This window comes from Bacillus rossius, chromosome 2 (genome assembly GCF_032445375.1).
Source record: "Bacillus rossius redtenbacheri isolate Brsri chromosome 2, Brsri_v3, whole genome shotgun sequence".
Lineage (NCBI taxonomy): Eukaryota > Metazoa > Arthropoda > Insecta > Phasmatodea > Bacillidae > Bacillus > Bacillus rossius.
In genome coordinates, this window is record NC_086331.1 from 70,347,659 (window position 1) to 70,373,748 (window position 26,090).

The 26,090-nt window shown below is 38.8% G+C and overlaps 1 protein-coding gene and 1 long non-coding RNA gene across 5 annotated transcripts in view; one reads left to right on the forward strand and one right to left on the reverse strand.

Annotated features, from left to right (window-relative positions):
* LOC134529359 (uncharacterized) overlaps nucleotides 1–14,900 on the reverse strand; it is a 59,712-nt gene extending 44,812 nt beyond the window's left edge. Inside the window, exon 1 of the long non-coding RNA XR_010074547.1 lies at nucleotides 14,621–14,900. This is a non-coding gene — a long non-coding RNA (uncharacterized LOC134529359). The remainder of the gene's footprint in view (nucleotides 1–14,620) is intronic.
* Nucleotides 1–26,090, forward strand: part of LOC134529356 (potassium voltage-gated channel protein Shal) — a 536,371-nt gene that overhangs the window by 261,425 nt on the left and 248,856 nt on the right. For 2 of the 4 annotated variants that reach the window (XM_063363335.1, XM_063363336.1), the window contains exon 4: nucleotides 11,567–11,719. In XM_063363335.1, coding sequence (XP_063219405.1) covers nucleotides 11,567–11,719 — 153 coding nt within the window. Of the gene's footprint in view, nucleotides 1–11,566; nucleotides 11,720–12,051; nucleotides 12,564–26,090 lie in introns of those variants that run through there. The other 2 variants (XM_063363338.1, XM_063363337.1) reach the window with 2 other exon arrangements.

Below are 26,090 nucleotides of genomic sequence, written 5' to 3' on the forward strand. Positions count from 1 at the left end.
AATCCGTGATCGTGTATGAGGCGTAAAAAAAGTCAATTGTCTGTTTAACCTGCCGCCAGTTATATCACTCATTTCCAGGTGAGTTATCAATGTAGAGAGAGCTGCGTTTGTTTTATACACACCTCCCTAGTGGTCATCTGCTTGAGTTATGCAATTGAAATCGCCACCAAAAACTATCTGGTTGCAAGCAGTGTTAAAGAAAGGTACCAAATCTACTTCGAAAAAGGTTGTTCCTTCCCATCTCACCTGAGTTCCGGAGGGCGCATAAATGTTCAGAAGCAGTACATCGTTGATACGTCCTGCCATCACCCGGCCTGATGGATGGCAACGGAGGTCTTGAATTTCCAGTCCAGAGCGAGTTATTATCGCCATTCCCCGTCCCCGATCACCAACATTGGTGTATACATTGAAAGTTTGAAAGCCACAAAAATCGTGTGTCACAACTTCTTGTAAAAATGCAATATCGACTGCCTGGGTTCTAAGAAATGTTTCTAAAGCCGATATTCGTGCAGGGACTGAGACCGCACAAATATTTAACGTCACTATGGTGAGGACTGTAATCATTAATGAAAGAAAAATACACTATATCCGTAAACACACACAAAACCACCTTACAACCGAGGTAAACATTTAATATTCCGGCAGACTTAAGGAAGGAGTTGTATTGGCTTGTTTATCTCCACAATGCTTGTAAGTCATGCCTGTCCGCGGGACAAATTTCCGTACGATCTTGGTTATGAGAACTACGCATTTTTTCAATAACTGATTTGGCATGTTCTAGGGATTCCCGTCGGTACGTTTGCTCTGGTTGTTCCGATTTGGACATTGCCATTGATTTCATGGCTGGGCTTTTACTTCCGGTTCGCATGTCTCGTTCGTGCGGTCGTTTATCTCGTGCGCTGTTTTTTGTCAATTTGAGTGTGTCCGTTTTTACATTTTCACCTGCCTCCATGTCTTCCGCTCAAAAATGAATGAAAAATTATGGCTGGTACTGGAACTCTATCGTTGCTAAAGAAAGGAGCAATACACAAGCTGGCAGAAGATATTTTGTAATTTTTTTCATTCATTTTTTATTATTTTTAGCATTATTATATAATTTTTATGTTTTAAATTTTTTTCTGTGATTTACTTATGTTAAGGAAAACGTACGTTAGTTTTCACCTTGTGCTTCTGATTATTACTGTGGTTTCTCCAAGTATTTCACGTTATTTCTGAGATATCGATCTCTACATAAAAAAAATTGGTTGTCTGTAAAGTCGGTTTACGGACGATAGTTTAACGTGACAACGTCATAACAAAACATTGATGAAATGATTGATCCAGAAGAAAAGGAAATATCATATTCGGCCTGAGAACTGAGCCATAATAGGTTTTTGCAACCAAACCATTTAGGCATTAAAAATATTATATTCTTTGAGGAATAATTTTTTTTTTAATTTTTCTATCTTTTGTTTGATAAAATCTACCTCTGCATACTTTTATGAATATAATTGAATCATTTTTATTGAATTATCACTATTTTGTATGGATACAAAGGAGTGAAATGAAATGTAGGTACAATTTAATTAATAAATTTACTTTTATTTGCATTCATTATTCAAATATATTTATTACTTTTGAAATGTTACGTGCGCCGTATTTATTTTTACAAGTACAAAAAAAAAATTCGCACCTGCCGGGATTTGAACCGACAACCTTACAATTTGAAGATTTTGATTGATTGAAAAAGGCTTTTTATTTTACATTTTTTGCACTTTACATTGTTTTTACATTCATTTTTTGGCACCCCAGCACTCAGTGCTCTTTTACCAGCTAATTACATGGCTATTTACAAAACTGTATGTTTTATTTACAAAAGAGGAATACTTTACATTAAAGGGAAAAGTTTGAAAAACCCTTCAGTCCTGCGGTTGGAGCTATCTGGCTCTATGGTCTCTTGATCTTGATGCACACGTTTTTCCACAATTGGCACTTTTTTATTTACACAGAATATATATTACACTATTTACAACAGAAAAATCACAATAAGAATATATAGAATTATGGCACTATGGTTGGTGTCCATATATATAACATTTTTGCACCATGGTTGGTGGTCCTTAATATCTTCCTGCTTGAGTGTTTCCCAGTCACGGTGGTCTGCCAGGGTGGTAGTCTGTGATCAATTTGTGTGGGTGTGGGTGTTGGATGTCGTGTTGTCCGATGCTGTTGATTAGAGGTGACGGGTGTTGTGCTGCTTTGTGGAAAAAAGTGTCCGCGTATTGCATTACAAGGGCGCGTGGTGATGGAGTGTTTGCGAGATCATGGAGCTGTGTGTTGGTGACATGTTTTTATTTCCCGAGTGTGCGTCTTAGGAGTTTGTTAAAACATGTATTTATTTGGTGGAAGCGGAAGTCGGGTACATGGGCAAATATTACGGAGGCATACAACAGGATGGGGACTATGTACGCCTTGAAGAGGTGCACTCTGTCCATATCTGGCAGGGGGCTGTGGGGACGGAGAATGATGGACAGAGAGTTGTATGCACGGTGGGCCCGGGCCATGGCAGACGAGAAGTGCGGTGAGAGGCGCAGTGTGCGATCCAGTGTGACACCGAGGTATTTCACTGAGTCGCTCCACTTGATCACTGCGCCTCCCACGAACAGTGCTGGGGGCAGACGGGGGCGTCGTCGGGTGAAAAAGATGGCTTCAGTTTTGGAGGGGTTAGGGAGGATGCCCCAGGAAGTAAAAAAAGTTGTGACAGTGCGGATGGCCGAGGTCAGCCTGGCTTTTATTAGCAGGGGGTCATGATGGTTGACCATCAGCGCGGTATCGTCCGCGTACATGACAATCGTGCATTCGGGGGGTTTAGGAATGTCGTGCGTATACAAGGAGAATAATAGGGGCGAGAGCGTAGACCCATGGGGTACTCCTGCAGTGATCTCTCGTGAGGATGAGGTGGACCATTCCACTCGCACGCGGAACGTGCGGGCTTCTAGGAATGAATGAAGGATGGAGCGAAGTGCAGGGTTGACTCCCAGGAATGCTAGCTTGAGGATAAGGGCCTGGTGATGGACAGTGTCGAATGCACGACTCAGGTCTAGCAACACCATGCCAACATGGTTCCTTTGGGTGAAGTTGAGGGTGATTTGGTCGGTGACATGAGCCAGTGCGTGCTGCGTGGACAGTCGCCGCCTGAAGCCGAACTGAAACTCTGGCAGCGGCTGCAGGCGGTCAACCTCCTCCTCCAACCTGGACAGGAAAATGCGCTCCGCTACCTTGGATGTCACCGATAGCAGCGATATGGGGCGGTACGATGCTGGTCGATCGGCGGGGCCCTTCCCCTTGAAGATGGGCACTACCGTGGCCTCGCGCCATGGAAGTGGGTAGTGACCAGTAATGAGGATGGAGTTGATGATGTTGGTGAGGTAGATGAGGGCTTTATGTGATATGGATTTGAGAAGTCGTGGTGTGATGTCATCGGGGCCTGGGGCGGCGTTGGCTCGTACACGGTCGATCTCCTTCCTGACTTGCCTGGGCGTGGCCAGCTTCAGGGCACCAGGTAGTGGTGGAGGAGGGGGGTGGTAGTGAGTGGGGAGTTTTGATTGGTGGGGTGGAACTGGTGCCGGGGTGAATGAGTTTGCAAAGTGGTCAGCCAAGCACTCAGCTCTGTCACTCCCCGACTCCGCCATGCCACCGGCCGCCTCAAGAGGCGGGATCGCAGACTTGGCGGAGCGTAGGTTGCGAGCAAAGCGCCACACCGAACCATTCGCAAGCGACAGTGCACGTAGCCTCTTTACTTCGTTCGCCGACACCCATTCAGCGACGAGAGCACCGCTGACCGCTCAGCCACGAGGCCATATTTGATAAGTAATAGTTTCAGATGTCATATATACATTTATAATAATTTTGTTCAAGGTAGGGAATAATATTATTTCGTTTTTATAACTAGATTTTATAACAAATACGCATCCCAAATACACCAAACTTATTTATAATGTGTTACAATATTTTTTAAAACATTGTGCAAAAGATCCCGGTTGTAATTTGAATTATTATGTGTAACTGTAAAACACCATTGTTGGTTCAAAACGTATTTGAATATTCAACATTACTTTTAAATAACCGTACCGATTGTTGCTGAAAATCGGTGGACGATCGTTAAATTACATAATATTAATAATTCAAACGACGAAAATATGATTGAAAAGTCAAATCGATGGTCGTTCCAATCGAGTGGAAGACATATGCCACGCATGCGTACGATGAGCATGAAGAGATATGCCACGCATGCGTACAATGAGCAAAAAGGACACATCCGTAGTGGGACATCCGTAGTGGGACACTTTTTCGTGTGTGCAGCCGGCGTTCATCGATTTATTAGACATTGTCACGTCAAAAATTGTTTACTTAATGAGGCATGGAATTTTATTTTTGAGGTACATTTAAACTGTGAATTTCTGCTACCAAATTACCTACCTAAAAATATTTTTATCAGGTGGAATTCAAAAATGAATCATCCATTTCTCAGGAAAATATTATGCCTCGAGACAGCTGAGAAGCACTAACTTGCAAGACGAACTTCCTTCTCCTTGATGTCTAGCGAAGCCTTCCTTCTTTTGCGTTCGTTACTGAGCATATCGCATTCCACATAAAAGAAATAAATAATATGTACCCACATTCAAAACGTTGCGTCATCTGTTGGCTAGAATCGGGACTACTTACACAAAGTTCCCTTGCATGAGATAAATTAACTCTGGCATCTGAATGGAGTCAAAGACAGTTAGAGCCAATGACTGTTGGAGTCAGTGACTGTTGGAGACAATGACGTTTGGACCAAAATCACTGCTGGAGCTAATGACTGTTGGAGCTAATGACTGTTGGAGGCAATGACTGCTGGAGCCAATGACATTTTGAATAAAAAAAACTGTTTGAGCCAATGACTGATTGATACATTATATCCTATCGTAAATTGGCGTTGGCATCCTACTGAGTGGAATATTCGTGAAAAATGTAAGTACTTTTCGTTAAATTTACGTAGTTAAGCCTGTATTATCGTATCTTACTGCTGAGAACGTACCTTTTCGTTAAATGTGCTTAGTTTTTGTTGAATTTACGTTCAAAATGTGGGTAATTTTTGTTGATTGTTGTTCCTCTTTGTTGAATGTGCATCCGGATGTGATTTCTTTTCTTGAAAAGGATTCCTTTTCGTTGAAAGTTCTTTTTTTTCGTTGATTGAGCTTCTAATTGTGCTTCTAATTGTGCTTCCTTTTTGTTGATTGATTTTCCGGAAGTGATTCCTTTTCTTGGATGTGTTTCGCTTTCGTTGATTGAGCTTCCAGTTGTGGTTCCTTTTCGTTTATCGTGCATCCATTTGTACTTCATTTTCGTTTATTGTGCTCCTCTGTCGAATGTGATTTCGATTGTGCTTCCTTTTCGTTTTCTGTGCTTCCAATTGTGATTCCTTTTTGTTATTGTGCTTCCTTTTCGTTGATTGTACTTACAATTGGGTTTTCTTTTAGTCAAATATGTGTCCTGTATGTGTGTGTTGAGTGTGCTCATTGCGTATACTGTGTTTATATTGCATGCCCATTGTGAGTGTACTGTTTGTTTATTGTGTGTAATGCGTGTCCATTTCGTATACTATGTGTCCAATGCGTGTTCAGTGTGTGCAATGTGCAAATAGTGTGTTAACTGTGCATCCAGTGTGTGTAATGTTTGTTCAGTGTGTTAACTGTGTGCAGTATGTGTACTATGTGTACTGTGCGTCCAATGTGTGAACTATATGCCCAGTGTGTATTTGTTGTGTGTGTGTATTGTGCGTCCAGTGTCTGTACTGTGTGTACTGGATGCCCAGTTAGTGTTCTGTGCATGTAGTGTGTGTACTGTGCGTCCGGTATATGTACTGTGTATGTTCAGTCTTTGTACAGTGTGTACTGTGCGTCCAGTGTGTAATGTATGTACTGTGGGTCCAGTGCGTGTACTGTTTGTGTTCATTGCGTCCAGTGTGTGTACCGTTTGTTCATTTATTTTGTTGTATGTGTGTCGTTTCGTTAAAATGTGCGTAGTCAAATCTGAAGTACCTCTGAATACTTACTGTTTCAAAAACCTCTTGGTCTTGATAAAACAATTTTTACTGGATTTTTGATCCTTTAGTAAGCGTAAAACATGTTCTGTTGGTAGAATTGCTTGTAATTGATTTTTCGATACTATAGGTCTGACAGTTCGAAGACTTTATCTTGACTGCTTGATATAATTTATATTGGCTATCGATGAAATTTTTGTGGTTCAGAAATGTTTTGCCTATAGATTTGACATTTTCCATGATCTAGTCGTGTGGTCCGAAGGCACTTGGTCTGTACGTATAGCAATGTACATGAACAGGTTGGAATGTATTTCATGCATCGAAAATAAATAGACTTCCTTGTTAGGTAGCACGTCAACATATGTAATTCGTCAGACGGGTATCTTGTCTAGTGTTGTTGTTCATTAGAGTGAATGACTAATCAACTCCATGAAAGGAAATGGGAAAGAGATTAAAAATTTATTTTAAGCTATATTTATACTTATTACTGGCTGAGAATCAAACCAAAAATGGAAATCTTCTGTATCAATCATTATTTTAATAAGTAATTTTTTTAATGAAGTTTGGAATTTTTTCCAAATTTCGAAGTTAATTATTACATAATTTCAAGATGGCGACCATATCGGCTTATATGAGGCAGGTGTATGATGGACCTAGTCCTTTTTTCAGGATTTTTCCTCATATTTTAATAATAAGGGTTTTTATACCTTAAATTAAACTTTTTTTCTGCATTGACCAAGGATCGAAGCAAGGACAGGAATCGGTCGAAACAATCATTTTATGAATTGCAAATTATTTCGATCGGTTTTGGAATTTTTTTTTACTTTCGAGTTAATATTTACAAATATTCAAGATGGTGTACATATATTTTTACTAGAAGCTGGTAGTCGAGAATTTTAAGCCTCTTTTAGTACTGTCCATCATATTTATTGAAATTGTTAATTTTTACGTAAAATTAAGAATTATTGCATTTCAAGTATCGAACCAAGGACAGGAATCCATCGATTCCATCAATAAATTAATTGCATATTTTGTTTAAGAATTTTGGAAATTTTCCGGAATTTCTAGCTAAATAATTACGAATTTCCAAGATGGCATCAAAATGTCAAGATGGCGTATGCCACAGTAATAATAAATAATTACTACACTCTAGGGTCTAAGAATTAAAATAATATGGTGGGAAAACACTATCAGATGACACATGTACTACCTGACAATAGCCTACTAGTAACAAGTATTGCAAACAAGATGGCGTCGATGTCCTCTAGCAGGCGCCATGTTTTAACTAGCGCTCCTGGTAGCGAGTACTGAAAAGAATATAGCGATTTTGTGTTGGGGCTGGTGATGCAACTATTCCTTCAAATTATATAAACATTACAAGTCAGAATATGAGTGTTAATTTTTATATGCCTTATTTAATTCTTGATCTGGTTAATTTTTCAGTGGCTGAGTGGTTAAAGTCGTATGTTTTCCACCCTAGAGGTAAGAGCTGCCATGTTTCGAATCACAACGCTTCCAATGCATTTTGCAAAAAAAAATTAAATTAATATGTCGATAAGAAACATATTAGCTTTGGTAGGTAATGGAACACCGTCCTTATGTGATGAGACAGAGCGATGCTGGCGCTCTCTAGGAATAAATAGAGGAAACAAAGTTGTCAGTATCCAAGATGGCGGCCTCCAGCAGACGAAAAAAAGCTGTCAGACCTGATGTCAGAATCGAATAAAATGGTTGTGGAATAATATCAAAGATGGCGTACATATTGTTATAACACAGTATGGTGACTGTAACGAAAATTTCTAAGTTCTATAATCAAAGATGGTGACCGTAAAGAAAAGTCCAATGATGACATCATACACATCCAAGATGGTGTGCGTAACGAAAAGTGCAGCATTAGTTTGCGGGGCGCTCGATTTAATGATGTTGGATTTAAGATGGCGTATCCAAGTTGGCCGCCAGGGTCAAGGTCATATTTCAAAATCAAGGTCATCCAATATGGCCACCGTGACGTCAGAATTCAAGACGGCGAACATCGGCTCCGGCTCTACAACCCTGAAGCCTGGCGCCAGAGCCCCTTTTCTACACTACTTATTACCTTTATTAAATTCGTAGATACAATTATTAATCTTAATAACATACATACTTATTTTTCGCCCCTTAAATGTTAAATTTCACAAAATATAAAATTTGTGCATGTTAGTTTTTCGTCTCTTTACTTTTGTTAACAATATCATTTATTACTCTAAATAAAATTCGGAGATTTTATTCCCAAGAACATACTTATCCTTTTTTCATCCCTAAGGGGTCGAATTAAAAAAAATTTAAATTTTGCGGTTGGTATTTAAAATCATTTACCACTTTTTATTATATTCGAAGATAAAATTATTAATACGTTCTTTACATGTTTCATGCAATGGGTAAATTTTATTTAATGCAGTTTTTTTTGGACAAACGCCATTCAGTTTTGCACTACTTGTCATGGAAAATTCCAAAAATAAGAAAAATAAATAATTAAAAAATATGAAGATAAAAAATTCACAGCAAACGAGACAGAATCAGCTGTTGTCGGACAAACAGAACCAACGATGAAACTAAACAAGTATTATGGACAACACAACGACGACATCACGGACCAAAAATTTTCAACCTCTAAACATCAGACAGCACAATAATTCCGTTGAAGGAAATTAGTCATGAAAAATAATATAACAACACAGACGAACACATTGGGCTAACTACGACAAGACAGATCAAATGCAGGCAGACAACAAACCTGGACAACACAGCAAACATTTAAACACAACGATGAAGATAAAGTACTATGGACAACACAACGAAAAAAAAAAATTATTGTAAAAATTCAGTACCAGTAGGATATCAAACCCGAGCGGGTAAATAGCCAGACCATGCGCTTGACCATTGCGCCATCCACCTGACTTAATAAACATATTCTTGATACATTCATTCAACTTAACTAACAAATTCGGAAATTAATTTAAGGCATTGGTACAGATTAGGCTTTTACCAAGCACCCATACGAATGAAAAAATAGGAACATGGAAACAATCCAAAAATTGAGACGGAATAAGGAATAATATCATATTCATACGAAACTCTCATTCATCACAATGTTCATGATGGGTTCAACTACTACTAGCACCGTAAGTACGCAGGCCGTCGCGAGCTTCTCTTAGCTTACGAGACACGCCAAGGCAAATGATAGGAAGTTGCCAGACCTATTTATATGACCGCGGTTCCAGCCAACCAATAAAAACGCACCTAACATTACTTCGACATTGCTGCTACCTGTTGTGGATTGGAAATGTATGAACTTCATTTCACACGAGCGAAGATCGTGTTGTCCCAGTATGTGTTGACGCAACGTTGACAGAAATTATCTTAATTTTTTTGGATCGCAGTTTGAAGCGCAGAATAGTGCAACTGTCTATAATATACGAGTATTTCATGTGAGAATCATAGATCGTACTTATATAATAACCAATCCGAAATTTTTTAAGACCTGCTCGTATATTTACTTCTGATTGCAAAAAAAAACAACTTTAATAAAACCCGTAAAGTTCTATAAATCCCTCCTTATGTTATGTCGATCCAAGATTATAGTTATCATCCCGTGGTTCCCAGTGATCTTTTATCGGCTCTCAAAATGTAACAATGGAAGAAAAAATTCAATCGAAACTTAATCTATTCAGTTAATAAAACAAGATCGCGTTCTTTGAATGAATCTTGTAATGGGAGAGGTTGATTCAACCATTATTTTTGACATACATCATTGCTAGTTGGCACTGTATGCAATACAGAAAACCCGAATAACGGAAAAAGATACACATAATCATAAAAAACAAGCCAATATCAGCCCCTGTGAAATGTTAAATGCAAATACAGCGCAGAGAATTTAAGTAAGCCCTATATAACATTTGGCATTTGCTTATTTTGGTTTGTTTTTCTGTGTGTTAATGTATTAGTCTTCCTTTGTGAGTTCTTCGGTTTTTTTCTGCGACAAAGAGTGCAACAATCTAGCAATGGCGTATGATCAAATAAACAAATTGAATCAAACAGTTTCAAGCCTGAACTCTAATGGTGCAATAGGCCATGCCTGCAATGGCCAGTAGCACCATTCTGCTCTTCGACTACATCTTGGTTCGCGTGAACCTTCGCGTGAAAGTTCATAAATTTACAATCTGCGTCATCAGGCAGCAGCAGTGTCGAATAAATGTTAGGTGCATTTCTATTGGTGGGCTGGAACGATATGAAGTCGCTACAATCGATTGTGACACGGCGAGCAAAAGTTTAATGCGATTGCCACAAGATATCAGCATATATATGGTCACTGCCTTGAATTTTGTTATTTAATAATGGTAATTAAAATTTAATTAAAAACGAAGCAGTCCGAAATATGAATAGGTTTACACTAAAAAATGCTCATATTTAATATGGAAGTCAATCAGGACAAAATAAAATATTAAAACATTAAATTAAATAAAAACAAGCATTTAGAAACATTTAAAATATGGGTATTTGGCGTGAAAAGAGGCTGTAACACTAAAATAAATATAATGTTTTATATGTGTATTATATATTATCTGAAATTTGGTAAATAATACTGTAACATAGATCATTGTTATGAACCGACCCGAGAGTCGGTTCACATCGAAGTTCCCAATGATCTTGGCTTAGCGCTCACTACACAGTGGTGCAACAGAAAATGTGGTCGAACGATGATCCAACTATCTTATAATTCATGATCATGTATAAACTATAAATGGGGGTATCTATATGTTGCAAACCACCGTAACGTAAACCCCTTTGCCTAACCAAATGTGCACGTGTAGACGGTACTAGTTGCAGCGTTGTGGATCAAAACTTGACACGAATATACGCGACGGGATTGGTTAGTAATTTGTTGGTCTTTCGCCGTCACATAAAATGAAGTTATATCTCGACGAAAGAAACAACGTGGACGGATGGTATGCCATTCTTGTTCATTTTCCAGCCCAATTGAACACAGAAAAAATTCCAATTCCATCAGCTGCATTCTCGTAAAGTTCTTGTGGTCTACTCACTGCATAATGAAACTTACAATCAGCCAACAAACTCGAACCACCGTACTTACAAATAATTTAGACATCCTCAAACGAGGTGACTCTTTCTTCTTTCTTCTCTTAAGCGTGAGGTGTATGAAATTGATGACAGCCGCTGTAAGCTGACCTGCGCTCGTGGCTACTGATAAACTTCCCTTTTGGTGTATATACGAAACGTAACATTTGTTTTTGATACGGATGGATGACACGGTGGGAATTCCAACATCGCAGCACTGTGTCGTGTCACAGGGTTGTACGTTATGCCATGCAACGGATAACAATAAACATAAGGATACCCACATTTCTAGTGCAAATGGCCGTAAGTCAGGGAACTTCGAAAAGTATAAACTCATGTAATCTCCCAGGAACACATGCGATGTGTTGGTGGTGTGGGTGTTGGCAGGACCGCGAGTTCGTGGAGATGGAGGTGCCGTACAACGGGCAGCCCAAGCGCCCTGGCTCGCCCTCGCCGCTGGCCAGTCCGGCGCACTCTGCGGCGAGCCACCCAGGTTTCCTGCATGCCTGCTGCGGTCGATGTTGTGGCCAGCGCTATCAGGTATAACTGGTTTCGCACCGTCTCTGACTCACATGCCTGCCAACCCACGAAAAATAATCATTCATGTGTTTCAACTTTTAAAAATAATTGTAACATCTTTGTTGTGACGTGTACACTGACAAACGTGAAAAAAATTATTTAAAGATGATGATAAAAAAAAACATTTCCACTTAAAAAGAAAATTCTTTGGCAGAACTCGCCGGTTCACCAACCAAGATCCATGAATGAAATTTCAAGTGAGATTATTAGTTACGTCTTCAATAAGCAATCTAAGAAAAGAACATGTGTGCTTACTAGTTTGTACGAACCACCGACAGATGTGTTTCTCCCAGTAGGTTCAGTGTGTTCCATAATAATGTCATCCCACGTGAGGTGGGGCTGTCCCAGCTCGCGGCTTAGCGGCATCCCACATTGTAGTGACGAAGGTGGGTTGCACACTACTTCTTCGTCTGTGTTTCTAATTTAAGAAACCATTATCATTTATTATATCGTCATTTATTTATTATTTCGAACAAGTAATTCTTGAGGTTTCACGTAGTGCAATTCACAATTTTTTTTTACCAGAGTAAATGTTTTTGTAGTATTTATTTTAATGTGTGGTATGGTTTACTTAAACTGTAGCAACTCAGATATTGTCAGTGATTACAGCTTATAAGACTTTGTAACAATGATTTTTATTTAATACTAGTATGTCACCATTACTAAAATCCTTTAAAAAATGTTTTACCTTACTTAGTGTTTTAGTGAGTAACATTTAACATTATATTGGTTTCTTTTAAAGAAAATTGTTTTAAGTAAATATATATATTATACAAAACCTTAAATATACCTTATTTTCAATAGTTTTAAATGTTTCATTGATTTCTTCTCCTATACAGTCCTCAAATTTAGGACTACGTCCTCATAAATATAAATCAATTTATAAAGGATAATATGCTATTCTCTGTTAAATTCGTCATTGTATCACATCACAACTAACGCCATAAGTTAAACAGAACACTAGTGAGGTATTTGATTTAAATGTTCTATGTCTATAACTCTTTTAATGGAAACAGATAATATCATCACAGTATATTAAAGTATTTCCAGTGGCTGGGTTCTGGGTCAGGTGCTGGTGCCAGTGTCCGTCATCTTGGATCGTGATGTCACGGCGGAAATCTTGGATGACCTTGACCTTTGACCTTAACCTTTAACTTCGAACTTGACATTGAACTTTGACTTTGACCCCAGATGCCATCTTGAATTATGCCATCTTGAATTATGATGTCACATACACCATCTTGGATTCTGCCATTTTAGATTCTATTATTTTCCGCCATTTTGTTTCTCCAATTGGAACTATGCTTAAACCGTTGCCATTTTCGTTACGGCCACCATATTGAAAATACATAATTAAACTAGAAAATTTGAAAAATGTTTAAAACCATACAAAAATTACTTTAAAACAGTTTTGATTTAAAAATGTAATTACGTCATGAAGTCTTCGGTTTGAACCCGATGAGGGAAAATAAATGGCGACGGATCATTCCTTTCTCAGAGGCCACCGCCATGTTTTCGTCTTCTAGACTATTTTGCCGCCATATTAGTTTAGTTTTTACTGAATAGAGTGAAACAATATTTATTACCTATACATCCACCAATTTGTCGGCTATCTTGGCCGCCATCTTGAAATTATTTAATTATTAACTTAGAAAAAGTCTTTAATTAATAAAATCATTAATCAATAATTTACTGATTAATTTAATTGATTTCCGTCTTTGGTTAGATATATGGATGCTGTGAAAAAAAAAACAATATTTTGTTAAAATATATATATGTGTTTAAGTATTAAATCAATTTATTATTGATTGCAAACCCTCCTCTCTTAGTGGGGGAGGCGCGGCAAACTCACTACCCATATAGGAGTATACTTGGCTTCCAGATACTCCAACTAACCGAAGACGCTGGGCCTAGTTAGGTGCAGTGCATTTGCGGTTAGCATAAACAAAATAGCATAACCCACAGAACACAAAACTAACGAAGTGGGTAGGGACAGGTTACCTGGATACAAGTAAAAAATACCGCGCGCGTCAAAATAAGTAAACGAAGATTTATTACTGCTGTTGACAACCATACTAAAATGAACACACCAGTTAATATTACTTTTTATATTAACTTGCTCCAAAAGCAAAACAAAAATACGACTGCAGACGACATATGAAATACCAATAGTAACAACAAACTTATTCATAGTTACAAAAAATATCTAAATCACCTACATTAAATAGTTCACAAAAGTACTAACACAGTTTCTCCACAGTCTGGGCAGATAGCAGTTCACAAAATACTTTGATTATCGTCAGTCCGCAGTGACACAGACAGTTAAACAGGTGCATAGCAGACTGTAAACGCGGCACTTCAATGAGTGTACACTGCGGCACCCAAGTTTTTATCGTAGCGTAAAAAACCAGTCGGATGCATTATACGTACCATTTAACATGCTTTTCAATAGCTTTGTGGGGCCTCCACACAAACTAACTGACGACCAAAAAATTTTCAAATTCCCACATGCAGTAATTTGCCCAAAACCATAAATATCTATGAACATGCAAATTTGTTAAGCACAGTATGTATCTCACAGTCAGTAAAATCTCCGGGTCAGTGCATACGACGAAAACGTAATTGTATGACGGTGCTCAAACAAACTGACTGGCTCCGCATAGCACGCCAAATTTATTATATCAAAACAAATTCAAACTTCGGCAGCAATCCCGAAATCTTTCAATATTCCGGCCATTTCCCAGTGCTACTGTAACTTAGGGCCCACACACACTTAGTAACACCATGCCAAAGTTATTCCACACAGTTAATCACAGTTAATGCATCTATAGGATCAAGAGGGGCGCGATAGAATGAACTTACTTTACAAAGGTCTGGAGGCCACAGCGCCGCTCTCTGGGTGCTGTCCAGTGCAGGCCTCGATCGTGACGACTCCCGTAACATACGCTATTGCGAGCACGCCATCCGCCGATGTTATCGCTGAGCTGCATCGCTTCACACTCCGCTCGTGCGCCGGCGTTAGGCCGCAGTCGACTGCCGCGCGCCAAGCGTCGTTCGCAGGAAACATAACAGCCCAGTATACGCTTAGCATAAGCAGGGTTGACACACCACTCAAAGTCCGTGATACTCGCTAGCTGCTAAGCCAAACTAAACAAAAAAAAAACTACAGCTAACTAACCACTATAAAATAATATAAATTATTATTCAACTGAGGCGAGCACGCCTCGTTATTACCAGACCGTCGTGGCAAATGCAATATTATCTGCCATCCTGATTAAATTCTTTAAATTTCCTAATTAATAAACTAGCGATTCGGAAAATAAATCCCAAAAATCATTAAACAATTTACAAATTAATTTACTGATTGATTCAGTGGAATCCTGTCGTTTCGATACTTGGTCAATGCAAACAAAAAATATTTTAATTAAATATTACTTCAATTTACCATAAAAGTGATAGGATTAAGCAACAAAATATTAAAAGTTTTTTTACCCAAATAAAAAAAAATGTTTACATATTTTTCTACTCTACTACAAGAACAAAATCCAACAAATCACTAGCATTTCTCGATTTCTGCATCACTCCCGGAGTGTGAAGCGAGTACTTTACATGTCTTGACATGTCTTTTCAAGACAGTCCCACATGACAGTTGTATACCACATTTTTCACACAGCACAGAATTTTCAGATTCGTTTAAAGGACAGTGATATATTTAATGATGCCTTGCTTGTTTTATGCATACAATGTCTTGCCGCAGAATATACAATTTAATTCTGATGAATGTACAACCAGTCCGTCACAATTCGTAATATGTCTTTTTAATCTTCTGTAGTGTATAAACTGACTAAATCACCTGTTGCACTGATATTTAATGCATCCAGAGTTATTAGGCCTATAACAATCATGTGTTACATACATAATCAATAATTTTCAAATTTTTGATGTCATAGTACATAAAGTAAGATTATGGAACACCGTTAGTTTCAGCGTCCTTTATTAATGTCACTGGCACTGTTGACATCCATTATCCTACAGCTGAAGACACTGCACGCAATAAAATCTTAGAGGTTGCCGGAAACACTGGAGAAACTTCAACAATGGAAGTGTTCAAGGTCTGATCCTGGTGATGTTAGGCCTTTCATACAGGTGAAGTTAAATGAGGTTAAAATACCACTGAGTTCACAAGAATGTGGATTATGCATCAGGCCAGTCAATCAAGACGATCCGCATTGCACCACGCCAGAGGTCCAGTCCTCACTTACATATACTCACAGCGATTCTTTGTGCATTATTCTGACATCCACTTCTTTCATGCCTGCGAGCGTTTTAAATGGCAGTGAATGATGTACCACAGTATTTTCATTGGCGCAATAAAAGTCAGTTTTTCATTGAAGTCTCCAAGGTTGCTGGCAAAACTTCAGCTTATTGAACAGCGACTGCTGATTTCTCCTCCGCAGTTGGTATCACAGATGCCATTAGAATCTGCGTCGCCGGCGGCGACGTTGCTATCGAGTACTCTGTTGCTAATTGTAAACTGTGGATGAAGGTGTTATGTTTAATTTTTTGAAAAATTGCACTAAGTCCAGGGATGAAGGTGTTATGATGCATTCTATGTAATGGTAAAGACACCTTCCCTCTATCTTCAAGAATAACATAGTTACGAGTTGATAAAGGTGCTATGTACACATAAGCAAGTAGCAAACAAATTACTTTCGGAGCCTTTTTCTCAAAACAATAGTTTTGTAACATAACACCTTTAAAGCAAAAATTCTAAATATCTCTGTAAACCTGTTTTATGAAATAGATGAATAAGTAAATTTATGTTTCATCTATGTTGTGTAGGATTATTATGATTTACATAGTTTAACTTACTTTTCATTTGACACATGCACGATATTGCAGCTCTATTATACAATTGAACAGAATATTTAGCACTCACAAAACTAGGATTGTGTGTGTGTGTGCATCTAGTTACTTTAATCTACGTAAAGAATTTTGACTTATGAAAATATTTTGAAAATTGTAACAATTTACAAATAAATAAAAATACTTAAGAAATCATACATAATTTTTATAAAGTTTAAAGTTAAAAAGAGGAATTTAATTATATATAAGATAAGTTTCAACATTGTTTTAAAACATATATATATATAATAAATACAAAAATTAATTTTTATAGAAAAAGTTAAAGTAGATAAATTAGTACAGTATATGAAACCTAAATTAAATATTACAGACTTTATCTATTGAATTCTTTAGCCAAAGATTGACATTATTTATTTGAAAATATTTATTTGCTTTTAATTTCTCAAGAACAATAACTACAATTTTATAAAGCAAAAATTCTAAATATCTCTGTAAAATTGTTTTATGAAATACATGAATATGTAAATTTATGTTTCATCTATGTTGTGTAGGATTATTATGATTTACATAGTTTAACTGACTTTTCATTCGACACATGCACGATATTGCAGTTCTATTATACAATATTTTAACAAAATACTCTTAAAAGTTTTAAAAGTTCTTTGGAAGGGTATGTATGGTATTTTTTTAGTGACTCGAAGAATACGTTTTTTAATTGCAATAAGTGGTTTAATTTACTTTTTGCTCATTCTTCACATGCCATCCTGTAGAAGAGAATGAAAAATACCAAAGTAAACCATTCGATTTCCTTCAAGAGATAATATCGATCTTAGTTCAACAAATTTATACAAAAAATTTCGATTTTTTTAGTATAAGAAACCTTTTTGTTCAATTTCAGATAAGATTTTATTCGGACTAAATCGCAGTCAGAGAATGACTGAGGGCACCATCGACTGAACATCACATAAATACTCGCAGCGACTGGTATAAGGCGCGAATAGTTACAAGGTTACCAAGCTAAATGGCTCCAATTTATCCAAATGCTCAAATTGCTCCAACTGCTACATTAGCTCAAACTGCTCTAATTGCTGCAACAGCTCTAGCTGCTCCCATTGCGCCAAGTGGATTTTGTTTGAACTTACCCCGATTACTCTCCATTTTGTTAGTCATTGGTGTCGACTTTTAATTCTTTAAGTTATAAGTGGTATTACAAGAAACCAGTCTTAGTTAGAAATTAGATTTCGTGAAATAGACGTGCAAGTAAAACAAGTCACTATTATATGAGGCCAGCTTCCATCAGTTCTTTGAGTATGGATGCTACTTCGTTGACGCTCGAAGAGTTTACTGCGCTGAGCGAAGCCAGCAACAATCTCAGACGATCGAATAATATAATAATATGTTAGGATCTTCCCATGTCATATTATCAATCACTTCTGCAGCCGCCATCTTTCTTGTGTGGTTATTATTAATATATTTCTTATCTCTTAAGTCTTCAATTTTAACACCAGCCTCAAGGTTACTATCGTCGTCGTCCCACTTATCATCAGTAGTATATATAAACGTAGGTCCGGCTACAGGAGTCAGAATTAGGGTTGGATTTTCCGCCGCCATCTTGGATTCTGATGTCACGGTGGCCATATTGGATGATCTTGACCTTTAATCTTAACCCTCCAAAAATTCATAAATTTCCATTAATAATTCAAAGTTTACCAGATTTGGAAAAAAAAAATCCGCCAAAAAATAAAAATATATAAAACTAAAATAATTATTTTCTAAGGAAAAAATATCTTTTAGATTCGATGTTGCTCATTTTAGTCCTCAACAAATGCTGATGGCTTAAAGATTCCCCATAGTGGCTTAAATCCCCCGTCGACAAGACGACTCAATGCCGAGGTCACGACCTCGACCATTAGGATGTCATGGCGGCTATTTTGAATTATGACATAACCATTACAATCAGCATTATGGTCAACATCTTAAAAATTCGTAAGTATTATCAAAAAAAATTAATATTTATAAAAATATAATAAAATTATAATAATAATAGCATTTTGCTATATTGGCTTAAAAATACTTACATTTATGTTAACATTTTGAAAAAATTCAATTTAAAAATAATAATTAATCAAATTATAATTTTAAAACGCACCTAAATCATAGAGTCCTCGAATCGATCTCGGTAAGAGCAGAAAAAATAGCAATGCATACTACCTCCATAGGAGCAACCGACAGACTGACCTCCCACCACTAATGCCAAGGTAGATACTACGCCAGCCAGTATGACATCACGCCCGACATCTTGTATCCACCACCTTGTTGTTGTCCACCAAAGGCAGCCATCTTGGATTATATCATTATTGCCATTTTTTTTGTCTGCTGGAAGCATCCACCTTTATTTTCAGATCTTGTTACTAGGAGCGATAGTGTCATGTAGTACACACATCGTTTACTAGAGAGCACCGAAGACATCTTGTTTTCAGTATTCGATATCATGAGCGCTAGTGTCACTTAGTACAGAGTCGTCTGCTAGAAGGCGCAGCTGTCATATTAGTTAAATGTTTACTCGCTGGAGTGCAATAGTATTTATGTCAAGGCGCCCACCACATTGCCACCATATTTAGTCGCCATCTTTGATATTCTTAATTATTTATATAGAAAATAAGAAAAAATTCCAAAATTCATTAAAAAAATATGCAATTAAAATACTGATTCATTCGGTCGGTTCAAATCCTTGGTTCGAAACTTGATCAATGCAATAAATATAATTACATGTTAAATTATTTTATTTAATAAAACATGTTGGAAAGTCCTTAAAAAAGTTTAAATTTATCATCAACCATCTCGATGATAACACATTGACCACCATATTAAAATTCCTAATTATTTAGCTAGGTCTCTGGGAAATATTCCAAAAATCATCAAAATAATTATTTATTATATCGTTCTCAGTTCTCGATTCGATTCTTGCTAACAACAAAAAAAAAACAGTAAGAAAAATTTATTTCATTAAGTATAGAGAAAAATCCTAAAAGTGGCTTAAATTCATAATTTAACATCTGCCAGCAAGCTTCTATAATAATCTTTTCCGTTATCCTGAAAATCTGTAATTAAGGACCTATAAATTCGAAAAAAAAATTAAAAACCAATAAATAAAACTTATTAATGTAATGATTAACTCGATAAACTTTACGTTCTCGGTTCAATTCCAGCCAGTGATAAGAGTTAACTAAAGCCTAAAATGAATTTTAAATTTTGTTTCCCATTACCTTTCGTGGAGTTTATTAATTTATTCTCTCTGCAAAAAATACTCTTTACAAGATACCTGTCCGGCAAAATAAATATTTTGTAACTATGCCTACCATAGAAGTCTAATTATGTCGATACTTCTAATACTTTACAATCAGGTCTTAGGCATATAGACCAACTGTCTTCCGACCAAGAGGCCTTCATCGTGAAACAAGTTATATATATATATATCATACGAACATAATATATTTCAAGCACACAAGACAGTCTCCGAACTGTCAGGCCTACAGTGTTGATAAAATCAATTACAAGCAAATAGTCTAACGGAGGAGGTTAAATGCTTACTAATGGATCCAGACTCTCTTAAATATGTTTTATGAAAACTATGCAGGAATGACGAAACGACACCCAATGGCCACATACTGAACACTCAATGAACACACTGGACATGCAATGAACATGCAATGGACACACTGGACACACAATGGATACACTAGACATGTAATGGGCACACTGGAGGCATACTGGACACGCAATGGACACGCAATGGGCAACCTTGACATACAATGGATATGCTAGACACATACTGGACACGGATTAGAAATGAATTGGATACACTGGACATGTTTTGGGAAAACTTAAAACTCAATGGACATACTGGACATGCAATGGACACACTGGACATGAAATAGACACGAAATGGACACACCGTATACACAATAGACACACTGAACATACCCTGGACACGCAATTGACACTCTAGCCAAGAAATTGACATGAAATGGACACGGAATGGACTCACTAAAACAAGGAATGGGCACGAATTGGACCCACTGGACACACCTTGGACCCACTGGACATGCAATAGACCCAATGGACACGCAATATGAATATAGTCTTAAAGGGGGGTTTTGGAGTCAGTCCTCCAACCAACCTGCAAACGGCGCTCAGAAGACACTTAAAGGGCCCTGTGCTAAAACAAGAGAGTGGACTTTTAGGTGTGTTAAAGCAAGATCGATAAAGCAAGATAGCATCACACTGTTACATTTATTATATCCTTATTTTTGTTACGTTTCAATGAACAGTTTATCAAGTAAATATATTTCAAAACGTATATATAATTATCATATTATAAACCCTTAAAAACAAAAAAAGACCTACAGCATAATATTAATTATTATTTTTGGTTTACATGTGAGTATACGTGCCTATTACACCTTTCACACAGATCATAATTTTACGTATCTAGCCATCCTAGCTATACGCAAATGGCAACAACCGTTAAAGAAGTGAACCCGCCTTAGGCGACACAGGCCTAGTAATGAACACGCGCGTTCTTAAGGCGAGACAGTCTAATGCAAGCGTAGTCAACGACAAAATCAGCAAACAAGACATGATACAGAAAAAAATATTAAGCTAAAGCCTTCAACATGAATTTAAATTAAAAGGCAATAGGCTATACAAAACATGAGGTCCCAAACCACACACGCGACAAGACACGATTCAACATGGTAATAAACATCAAAAATACGAACAAGGAAAAACTCAAAGCAAGAGGGGATTTAGAAGTGGCGGCCGAAATACAATTTAAAAAAAAACTATTTAAAATAGTCGTTACTTTACATTACTTAACGGTGCCACAAACTGCTACTGAACTCGACAAACCTCAAAATTAAAAAAAAACATACCATGTCGGTCGGACGTCCACGTCGCTACCTAACTCCAAAGTTTACCTAAGAATTCTTTAACTAAGAACCCATTAACCTGATTAACATTTCAATCACTAAGAAGAATGAGAAACGCTCTGCAAGATATTTTATGCAGCACCCCAGGAGGGAATGCGCATGCGCACAAAGCTAAGGGAGCGTAAACGACCAGCAAAAATGGAAGGAGAGGAGGAATATGACGTCTCTAAGGGAAATGGAGGGGGAAGTGGGAGGGAGGGGTGACACCCACGCCGCGGCAAATTATGAACTCGTGAAGACGAAGTCATTACAACTTCCCACCGCTTGACTTTCTGTACCCCTGCCATTATAGAAAGTTCCGAAACAAGAGGTACGAACAGTACAAATTTAGCAAAATTAGCTAGTCCTCCCCAGCGCTGGAGAAACAATTTTGTGAATCACGTAACACATAATTTCACTTGTTATTACATAAACACCTCTTATATTCCTTTATTATAATTATTATATATATATATTTTTTGAATGTTGGTACGAGTAATCTTCAAGCCAAACTTCCACGTCGAGAACGTAGATCCGTGCTCAGCATTCTCGGTGAAATGTTCATGTGTCGACGCCTGCAGTCGTGCCAGCCAGTAGCGCCTCCGTGTAGAGCGGGTGGTTAGCAACAAGGGGCCGCGCCGAGCAGCCTCTTACGTCTCGCCATGCCGCGCCAGCCAACACTCCAGTCCAGCAGCGCCCAACAACAGACGTCATGGAGTCTAGAAGCTCATAGGACCGGGGCTAAACTGGCCTCCGGGCCAATCATCCGTCACCGCCCCCATGGCGGGCCTTGCCATGGGGCGGGAGTCACGACGATCCAGTAGAACACCCCACTGACGTCAAATCGGGTTGGCATGCCCTGAACAGGGCGAAGGCCACGGGCGAAGACGAACAGGTGTCCTCTATGACACGCAAGGCTGGCGTGCGTGCACGCACGCACGCACTGGGGCTTGGACGAGCCAACCACACCACGGCCGGGCCAGCAGACGGGTGAAGAAGGCGGGCAGCTGGGCGCACGGCACGGCACGCACCAAGGTCACGAGACAGGTGATGGCTGGCACGTGTCATCGCGACCAGCTGGCCGACAAACAGCAAGCGGCCGGCCAGATAAACACGTAGACGGGCAGGCAGGCTAGCTGGCTGACTGGCGCGCGTGGTAGACAGGCGTGCGGACAGGTGTGCAGACAGGCATATCAGCAACAACAGCTGCAGTCGATCCATGTTCTCCTCGTACACATAGATGGCAGGCAGGGGCATGCAGTCAGGCAGGGTTCAGACAGGCTCGCAGATGCAGCAGTGACGACAGGCCTCTCTTCTGGGCGTGGTGTCAACCCCGTCAGGGAAAGGGGCCAAGACAGGCATACCACTGTAACAAAAAATATATACAAACGCAGAGCATCCAAACGTACATAACTGTCTACTAGAATTATTATATAAAAAAATAAAAACAAAACAGGTCAGGAGTTTACTTTAAATATAGAAATCAAGAATGATACAATTCTATTTGTTTAATATGGGCTCTGTGGAACTTGCCCTTTTTATGACAATTTTCCAGCAACACGGTATTTTCGCCTAAAAATTTGTTCATGATATACAGCCCGACATAGGGGGCGCTTAATTTTTATTAATGTTATCTGCCAAAGATGGCAACAGATAATTACGACATAACACTGTCATTGAGCCTGAACTGATGGGCCTTTCGGTCTGCATTATATAAGTCTCGAACAACGTATCTTGCTTTCTGCAAGTTTTTTACAACTTTCTCCATAACCTCGTCCTGAGAGGGGCCGTCTACGTCGAAGGGCGACAATCCCCATTGATTTAAGAGGGGATGGGTCAATTCACGGCCCAAGAAGGGGACCGAGGAAGGGGGGAACCTGTAGATGAATGAACAGCACTATTCAACCCAAAATTAATAAAATCAAGATCTGAATCCTACAAACTATGATCATCCCTGTAAAACGCTATCAAAATGGATTTAAGAACTTTATGTACTCTTTCGCTTTGATTTCCCTGCGGACAATACGCACTACTATATATAGGCTTGATAGCCCACTCTAGGCACATCTATTTCAGGAGGTTAGACTGAAAATAACGCGCATTGTCACTGACAATCATAGCTGGAGCACCCAGAATTTTCCAAACTTGATCACGTAAGGCTTTGATGATCATGGATGCCTTCAATACAGTTGTTACCCTTTTTACTGCGGGTGAGGGGACCAAAGATATCTACATGCAACACATGCCACGGCGCCACAGGTGGATCGGCGCAATATAACCCTTCTTTCGTATTTTGGGGCGGCTTTGAATCTTGACAATCCTTACAGGTGCGGACATAATTGCGCACATCATTGCGAAGTTCAGGCCAGGCAAGATGGGCTCCAATTCTACGAAACGTTTTGTCGATACCTAAATGTCCTCCAACTAGGGATGCATGAAAATAATTAAGCACCATAGGTCTTGAAACTAGAGGAACAAGAACCTTACGTGCTCGCCCATTTTTTACTGTGTAATACACAATACCCTTTTCCAAAATGTAGGGAATAATTTTATTGGCACGCAAATCACGAACTATGTCCTTACAGAGGGGGTTCTCCTTCTGAAACTCACCAAATTAAAGTAAGATTCGGGAAACACTTTACAAACAGCAAGATCAACAGGCTCAGATGTTAATTCAGGCTCTACGGACTCAAATTCATCAGGGGTGAACATACGAAACAGGGCATAGGCAACGGAGTTTTCACTACCCTTAATACGATGCAATTTAAATTTGAATCGTAACAGTCGTAGCACCCAGCGACCTAACTTACCAATTTGATGATGATGATTAAAAAACCAGCTTAAAGCCTTATTTTCGGTATAAAGGTCAAACACACAAACTATCTAAATAGGATTTAAATTTTTCTACGCCGAAAAGACAGGCGAGGGCCTCTTTTTCATATACGCCAAGGCGTTTTTCAGAATCAAGAAGAGTTCTGCTTGCGAAGGCACTGGGACGTAAAACACCATTTTGCATATGCCCCAAAACGGCGCCGAGAGCAAGACTGGATGCGTCTACTTGAGGGGCGAACCGCTGGTCGAAATCAGGCAAAATAAGGATCGGTGGTGAAGAAATCAATCCCTTTAAAACATCGAACGCCTTCTACTGCTCCTCGCCTCAGGTAAAGTCAACATTTTTTTACGTAAACAATTAAGGGGAGCACGCACAGTGGCGTAATCGGGCACAAGCCGCGCATAATAGCCTGTCATTCCTAAAAATCTTTGCACACCCTTAAGATTTTTCGGAGCAGGAAAATTTACAATGGGGGCGATCTTATCAGGGTCCATGATCAGTCGGCCCTTAGCAATCACATATCCTAAAAATTTAACGTGATCTTTCCCTAGGGCAATATTTTTAGGATTCGCATTTAAGTTTGCCTTTTTTAGTCGCTCAAAAACTTCACGCAGATGGACCAGGTGTTCCTCCCATCTATCACTATAGACGATACTATCATCCACGTAATTGAACACGAACATAAATTTTAAGTCACTCAGTATAAATTCTAGCACGCGGCTCGTAGCCTGACTACCGAAGCTCACTCCCATAGGGATCCGGTTGAACTCATACTGGCCCCAAGGGGTAGAAAAAGCGGTGTATTTACGACAGTCAGGGTGCAATAAGCACTGATGAAAGCTCGCGTTCAAATCAATGACCGAAAATACTCGCGCCTTGCCCAAATGCTAAAGGGCGCTCTGTACAGGGGGGAGCAAAACATTTTCATCCAAAATACGATCATTGAGTGGCTTGAAATTATGTACGAGCCTCCATTCGCCTACTTCCTTCCTCGCAACCAAGAATGTTGGTGAACAAAAACCAGATACTGACGGCGAAATAACTCCACCCTTCAACAGACGGTAAATAATGGCTTTCATAGCCTGAATTTTAGGAGGAGGAACTCTCATAAATTTTTCCTTTACGGGTTCATTACTTTTCAAATAGAACTTATGTGGTAACACGTCACATTTTCCCAGACGTTTAATCACAACTTCCGGAAATTCCCTAACAAGTTCCGCAATATCCTTGTCATTCTGACTTATTTTGCATTTAAGCTGGGGATACTGCTTTATAAGATTATTAAAAAAATCTTGACTTATTAAAGAGCGCGTAGCACCGGTATCTACCAAAGCCGGGAATAACTTTTTAAATACAGAAACCTGAACGTAATTGTGAAACATCCTTTGGATGAATTTACGTAATTTACAGCCGCGGCGACCATCCATACGCCCGGTCGATTTCAGTTTCCCTGACAATTAACACGATAATGTCCCGGTTTATTACAACGAAAACACTTCCGCTGCAATATTTCCAAAACGGGCTGATTACATTCCGCGACGGAGTGGCCGTACGCACAACAGTTGGCACACCTACCTAGCGGAGTCGGGAGCGGCGGCATTAACCCGTGACGTGTCATGCGAACTCGCACCTCCCTGCACGGGCTGCCTTACCTGAGACGTTA